The sequence below is a fragment of the Dendroctonus ponderosae genome, unplaced genomic scaffold (assembly GCF_020466585.1).
Source record: "Dendroctonus ponderosae isolate FM_Combo_2020 unplaced genomic scaffold, Dpon_F_20191213v2 Dpon_F_20191213_11, whole genome shotgun sequence".
NCBI lineage: Eukaryota > Metazoa > Arthropoda > Insecta > Coleoptera > Curculionidae > Dendroctonus > Dendroctonus ponderosae.
In genome coordinates this window covers 1,544,990-1,552,871 of record NW_026017213.1, presented here as the reverse complement: position 1 = coordinate 1,552,871, position 7,882 = coordinate 1,544,990, and the positions used below count along the sequence as shown (strand labels likewise).

At 35.7% G+C, this 7,882-nt stretch overlaps 1 protein-coding gene across 1 annotated transcript in view; it reads left to right on the top strand.

The window, feature by feature from the left end:
• Positions 1-2,198: 2,198 nt before the first annotated feature.
• Positions 2,199-7,882, top strand: part of LOC109540384 (chitin deacetylase 1) — a gene marked incomplete in the record, with an annotated part of 16,749 nt that continues 11,065 nt past the window's right edge. The window contains 1 exon segment of the mRNA XM_048662652.1: positions 2,199-2,405. Coding sequence (XP_048518609.1) covers positions 2,360-2,405 — 46 coding nt within the window.

The window sequence follows — 7,882 nt, the reverse complement described above, 5'->3', positions numbered from 1 at the left end:
GAAGAGAATTACTTGATTTCTTAAAAATAACATTATCTTCAGTTATGATGTTTTTTGCACTTTTTCCAAACTAGAAAGTTAGAGGAAGATTTCCCATGATGTTCTTCAGGGCATGTTGTCAAGACATGTTGCTCTTGGCTAATGGGGAAGAAGTAGAAGATTGCAAATGCAAAATGAGCCATAGTTTTGAGGCTTTTGAAGCTACCATTTTTCTAATGCTGTGTTGAAGGTTTTGCATCATTAACTGGCCGGAGAAGAAGTAGCTGAAGAATCAATATCTTCAATTTTATGAAAATTTGAAGTTTGCTGGTCAGGCAATATGGGAATGGTGATGTTCAAACTAAATAATATTCAGTTAAGATGCTTTCTTGCATTCTCTTTAATCCTGAAATCGAAGCTGAAGAAAATTTTATTCTGCTGTTCTTCAATGAAGCACATTAATTGCAAACAATTTTGTTTCCAACGGATGTTTTTCATTAGAAGGACAGTCCAAAACCTTTAGAGAATTAATCGATTTCTTCTAAATAAAATGATYWTCAGTTACGATGTTTCTTTYCACTTTTTCCAACCAGAAAGTTAGAGGAGAAGAAAGTTTTCCCATGYGTTTCTTCAATGAATGTTTCTTCAGAGAACAGCCATAAGCCATAAACATGCAGRGGAATTAATGRTTTCTTCAAAATATKCTGTAAAATCAGAAGACATGTTGCTCTTGGYTAATGGGGWAGAAGTAGAAGATTGTAAATTATGATTGAAAATRCAAAATGAGCCATAGTTTTGAGGCTTTTARAGCTTCCATTTMTCTAATGTTGYGTTTAAGGTTTCGCATCTTTAACTGGCCGGAAGAAGTAGCTGATRAATCAATATCTTCAATTTAGTGAAAATTTTAAGTTTGCTRGTCAGACAATATGGGAATGATGATGTTCAAACTAAGTAATATTCAGAAGATGCTTCCTTTCATTCCCTTTAATCCAGAAGTTGAAGCTGAAGATAGGTTTATTCGGCTGTTCTTCAATGAAGCACATTATTTGAAAAAAATAATGTTCTCAATGAATGTTTTTCATTAGAAGAACAGTCCCAAACCTTAAGAGAAATAATTGATTTCTTCTAAAAAAAATGTTTTTCAGTTACGATGTTTTTTTTTCACTCTTTCCAAACCAGAAAGTTGTAGCAGAAGAAAGTTTTTCCAGGCTGTTCTTCAATGCATGGAAGGTTTTTCAAAGAGCAGCCATAAACATGCAAAGGAATTAATGGTTTCTTCAAAATATGCTGTAAAATCAGAAGACATGTRGCGMTTGGMTAGTGAGGAAGAAGTAGAAGATTGTRAATTATGATTGAAAATGCAAAATRAGCCATAGTTTTGAGGCTTTTAAAGCTTCCATTTCTCTATATKTYGCATRTTTAACTGGCGGGWWGAAGTCGCTGAAGAATCAATCTGTWCAATTTAKTGAAMATWTTGCTAGTCAGWCAATATGGGAATGATGATGTTCAAACTAAGTRATATTCAGAAGATGCTTCCTTTCATTCCCTTTAATCCAGAAGTTGAAGCTGAAGATAGGTTTATTCGGTTGCTCTTCAATGAAGCACATTATTTGGAAAAAATCATGTTCTCAATGAATGTTTTTGATTAGAAGAACAGTCCAAACCTTTAAGAGAAATAATTGATTTCTCGAAATAAAATGATCTTCAGTGGATGTTTCTTCAAAGAGCAGCAATTAACATGAAGGGGAATTAATGATTTCTTCAAAATATGATGCAAAATCAGAAAACATGTGGCTCTTGGCTAGTGGGGAAGAAGTAGAAGATTGCAACTATGGTTGAAACTAGGAAATGAGCAACAGTTTTGAGGCTGTTGCAGCTTTAATTTACCTATATTTGTGCTTAAAGTGATGCATCTTCAACTGGCCGGAAGAAGTAGCTGAAGTATTAATATCTCCAGTATTCTTAAGGATGTTCACTATTTTTGTGGAGCAATATGGGGATGGCAAACTTCAAATGAAGTGGTCTTCAGTTAGGATGCTTCCTCCATTCATTTTTAGCCACAAAGTTGAAGCAACAGAAAGTGTGCTTCGGCTGTTCTTCAATGAAGAATTTCTATGAGACGTCAATAATAGATTGAGACAGAAAGTAGGTTTATCCGCCTCCACCACTGGTTGGGTCATGATTGTCAAAGAAATCAAAGTTATTAATAAAATATAAGTAGAGGCACCTACAGAGCATAGAACCATTTGATCGCAAGAGCTGACCAAGTGAAAGTGCAACGAAGAAGGAACCATACACACATGCGCACTCAAAAAAAGGACGCACTATAAATATATAGCGGGACCGAATTCACTTCTTGGCTAGTGACCGATCCATCAGCATGGGTACCAAGAGTCTTTGGCTGTGTTTTTTCCTGCTGGGCGCAGGTGAGTACCATTTTTCAAATTTCTCGGTTCTGTGCCGGTTTCAATTGATTCAATTACCCTGGAGCTTTGATGGTATTCTCGCTTGTTTCTTGTTTAATTTATGAAAAAAAGACGGTGTTAACTGCCGGAAAAAGTTGCGATTTCTTGGATTTCTGCAAGCTTAATGGGTTATGTAGACATTTCGCGAGGTTGAATATGTTTTTAGCTGTAAAAGAGAAAGTACGCGGTCTTAAGAGTTTGTTATGTAAATTTATTCAGCGACATTTTGTGTGCCTGCCGATTAATTAACATTCATATTGCAAGTATTTATTGAAAAATTGCCGCGTCACCAAAACACTTTAATTGCCTGCGATTGAGACTCTTTGACATTCCACGCACGAATCGGAAAAGACTAAAGCACCGTTTCCAACAAGTCGACAAACGTGATTGTTTATAGCAATTTGGTGCGGTTTTAATTGATTCGAATGTAACGTTATATAACGTTTGATTGATTATTGGCCTCGGAATTCATAAGATTTCAAGTGAATCTCTATCGGGCAACCGCGCAAATCGCCAAAGAAGTTTAATAAATGTTAATTAATTTGAAGTTGACCAACCTTGGCCAACCCTCCACATCGGTATGGAGCATTTCTCGATTTGCAACCGGCTGAAATGCCATCCAGTCAAGTTACAACACCTTGTATTTGGCATTTGCTGAAGACATCGATCGATTCTTTGTCGTTGCTTGCAACCCGAACACCTGAACTCGATTCGATAATTAGTTTCTATTTATGTGATCGCTTGCGAAAGCTCGTAATGGAAATTCGCGATTCCTCAGCTGTTGCTTTCGCTGATTTGCTGCTGGTTATTGGAAACTGCGATGGAGTGAAAAAGGCCATCGGAACTGAAGATTATTTGTGGGAGAATCATCAAGCAAATCGTGCTTGACCTGAAGACTGCATTTCTTCATTCCATTGAACTTTACCAGAGAGTGCGAGTGTCTGCGAACGTTATGGGGATAGTCATTCTTCAGCTGCTTGAAGATACTTTCAATCCTAGATAGGAACTACTGCTCTTCTTTGATTATTTGGATTCGTTTAAATGAACGCTTTAGTGGTTCAAATCCATACATCTACAGGCTTGAACGTATGACATTTTTTCCTTCTTGGACCTAACTGGAAATCTTCTGCTTCTTTTTCACAAAGCAGGGAGAACTGGTAACTATCTTCCCAATTTGCAGCTTCTTGAGCTGAAATCAATCCATCTTCAGCATCCCTCAATTCTCATTGAATGGAAAACCTTCATTGAAGGACAGTCCGGGATACTTTTTTTTGGAAGGGATCAAAAGAAACATCAGAACTGAAGATCATTTTGTTGAAAAATCGAACTTTGCCACCTGAGAGTCCAAATATCTCTGCACATAAGATACAATAAATCTTCATCTACTTCTTCCGACTTGTTGACGATACATTCAATAAAATACAGTTAGTTTCAATTATTGACCATTTGAATTCAATAAGAAATGAACGCTCCACTTTTTTGGCACCTTTAACCCAACATTGGAACGTTCTACTTATCCGCAAAGAAATTTGCCGTAGCTTCTTTTGAAAAAATCAATAAATCCACTCCAAGTTAAGGGCTGTTTTTCCAATGGGAAACATTTAGTGAAAAGTTTTTTGTATTTTATCTTCTTGACTTAGAAGAAGTGAAAAGAAACGTTGCAAAAAAGATCGTTTTATTCCCAACTCATCATCCATATCTATTCAGCAGAAAGTATTTGGTTTGCAACATAACAAAGATTCAATCTTGTGCTCCTTCTTCCATTTGGTCGAAGACAGACGACAGTCTTCATCATCAAATCATTCGAACTCAATTAAAAACGAACGCTCCAATTCCATGGTTTTTCCACTTTTTAGATTTTCCTCACAAGCAAATTGCTCAATACCTTCTTATTTCACAGCTACTTTCGAAGAACTCATTCATTAATCTTCACATTTAGGATTCTTCTCTTAATAAGAAACTTCTATTGAAGATGACTCTGGGAAAAATGTCTTCTGTTTTAATTTCCTGACTCAGAAGTTGTTAATCACCTATTTTGAGACCAGAAGTCTTCACTAAATTGAACTTTACCACCTGAGATCTTCAATATCTACGAAGATATTGAAGAAAGATTATATGGTTCGAAACTATGCAACGTTAGTGAAGAAAAAATAAAAGAACCGTTACTTGCATCTTGAATGTAAACTTGAAGCATCTTCACGAAGAAATGGTTTGTACCTCTTCGTGAAGTTAAGTCGTGTTTAACCTTCACCAATTGAAAAACAGTGTGGGGTATTTTCTTCTCCTTCAACTTTCTGGCTTAGGAGAAATTGGAAATGTAACTGAAGATACTTGGAAATTTCTACTGAAACTGCTTCTCATTTTGTCCCATTTTGTGTTCCAACTTTCTTCAACATGTTTCCACCATCAAATTAGAGCAACATCTGAAGAAAGGCCTTGATTCTTTGCCTGCATTAACTGCTGCAAGTCGGATTGTTTAAATAATTCGCTACCCATAGGCAAAGAGCGACTTGTTGTTATGGGCAAACCAACCTTGAAGATACAGGTTTCAGGAATATAGGTGCGAAAGTAAAAGTTTCTTGCAAATCGCCTAGGCTAATCGCTATACCGGAAAGCGCTAGTTAAGTCTGTGTTCTTGATGTTTTTTTGTCTTTACTTCACTCGCCTTGAGCGGGCGCAGTTTTATTATCGGAAATTCGAGTTTAATGTGTTGGTTGTCGTAAAAATCTTCAATTTTCCACCAGTGTTGCACCACGAGTCGCTTGATTCGAGCCAGTTCTGCATCAAATTGTGTGCACTGTCATAACTTTCCATTGACCCAGATTTCTTTTATTTTTCGTCGTTTTTACTTGATATATTGAAATCACTCGCTGAATGCACGTGCAATTTCAATTAATTGCAGGAAAATTACCGATTCAGTATAGGAAAAGTTGCGAAAATTGGCAACAAGAAAACCAATTCTGGATCATTTAAAATGTGCGGTTCTTTCTTTACTTTTTCTTCACATCTACATCACATTATTTGCTTCATACCTTCAGTGGATGATTCTTCCTTCTTTTATAGATTGTAAATTGATTTCAAGACATTCTTCCTTTCGTTCTTCTGTAGAATTATTTTCCTCTAAGGAAGCACCTTAGTGTTCCTCCAGATGTTGACCGTTTCTCCTTCACTGTACATTAGAAAAATATTGTCGAGTAAAAGTGCGCTATAACTTTTGGAAAATTGTTAATGTCTCTTTTACATCTGAGTTCTTCAAGAAAAAAAACTGTTATATTTTTTTTGTATTTCATCGGTTGGATGTTTTTTTACAAGATTTCTAAGCAATTTGTGGACAGGAGCACACAGCAGATTCGCTATTGAAGATGAACAATTATTTTTGTGGTGTAAAGTTTATGTGTTTTACTGGCGTTTTTCGTGCCTCAAGAGCCCTATTTCTTCAACATTCTGATTCGATATGTTGAGAGGATGATTTAGACATGAGTTTGGAAAAACTAGCACAGAAAGTTTTAAAGAATATTCAAGTAGTTTCGACCGCTTTCGTTATATTAATGGAAAAAGTTGAATGCGAGCTGAGCTTGAAAGGTTGAAAAAGAGATGGTTTTTGCTTCTGTGAGGCTTAGTGAGACAAAAGATAGATTGCCAAAAGCTCTTGAAAACAGCTAAGGCTTTTTGCCCGTTTCGAAATCGAGAGCTCCTTTTACCCAAGTTTGAGCTAGTTATCCAATTTTTGCTTCTATCTCTTTAGAAGTTAGGAATTTTTCATCAAACCTAATATGCAAAAAATTTAAACAGTTTTCCATTCGTTTATGAGTTATGGGTGGTTTTAGGTCAAATTTGAGCTGATCTGTTTAAGGGTTAGGAATTTTGCATCAAACCTAATAGATGAAAGGTAGTTCTTGAGAGGTTTTATAAACATTTTTTAAAGGCGTCAAAAGTTTTTCATTGGTTTACTAGTTATGACCTGTTTTATGGCAAATGTGAGCAGGTTTTCCCATTTTTGGTTCTATCTCTTTAGAGGTTAGGAATTTCTGATCAAACTAATCAGCAAAAGACGGTTATCAAGACCTGTTAACAAAAAATGGTTGAAAGTACGTATGCTTTTTTCACCCGTTTTCAAGTTATGAGCGATAGTGGGACAAATTTGAGCGAGTTTACCCGTTTTTGCTTCGATTTCTTTAGAGGTTAGGAATTTTTGATCTAACTAAATGGCAAGAGATAGTTGTCTAAACGTACTAACAAAAATGTCCTAAAAGTGCATCTGGAATTTTCACCCGTGTCCAAGTTATAACCTATTTTAAACCAAATTCCAACTAGTTTTCTGATTTTTACTTCTCTTTCTATAAAGGTGAGGAATTATTTATCAAACCTATAATACAAAGTTTTCGCACCTTGATCGAAAATGTTTTAAAGACACCACGGGTATTTTCTCTGGTTTTCGAGTTATGGGCTGTTTTAAGGCAAATTTGAGCTAGTTTTACGATGTTTGTTTCTATCTCTTCAGAGGTTAGGAATTTTTGGTCAAAATAATCGCGAAAAGCTTGTCTGTCGGATGTGCTTTCGAAAAGATCTTGAAAGTACTTCAGGTATTTTCAATCCTCTTCGAGTTATGAGCGGTTTTACATCTGTTTAGGGGTTGGGAATTTTGCATCAAACCTCATAGACGAAAGATAGTTCTTGAGAGGTTTTACCAAACATTTTTTAAAGGCGTCAAAAGTTTTTCATTGGTTTACGAGTCATAAGCTCTTTTTGGCAAAATTTCAGCTGGTTTTATGATTTTTGCTTCTATCTCTTTTGAGGTAAGAAATTTTTGATCAAACTAATTGACAAAAGACAGTTATTGCGACGTGCCAAAAAAAACGTCTTGATAGTAGGTTTGCAATTTTCACTCGTTTTAAAGTTATGACCGGTTTTAAGACAAATTTGAGCTGTTTTTCTCATTTCTGCTTCTATCTCTTTAGAGGTTAGAATTTTTTTTATCAAACTAAGAGGCAAAAGATAGTTATCGAGACCTGCTAATGGAAACCTCTTGAAAGTACGTTTGCTATTTTCACCCGTTTCCAAGTTATGAGCGGTTTTAAGACAAATTTGAGCCGGTTTTCTAATTTTTGCTTCTTCCTCCTAAGAGGTTAGGAATTTTTCATCAAAGGTCTTAAAGGTACTGGTTGCCTTTTTACTCGCGTCCGAGTTATGAGCTGCTTAAATGCAATATTGAGCTGGTTTTTGTTTTTTTGCTCCTCTTTCTTTAGAGGTTAGGAATTTGTGATCAAACTAAGAGGCAAAAGATAACTATTAAGACGTGTTAACCAAAACGTCTTAAAAGTGCATCTGGTATTTTTATTCGTTTCCAAGTTATGAACGGTTTTAAAGCAAATTTCAGCCGGTTTGCTGACTTCTACTTGTATCTTTTTAGAGGTTAGGAGTTTTTGCGACGTGTTAAT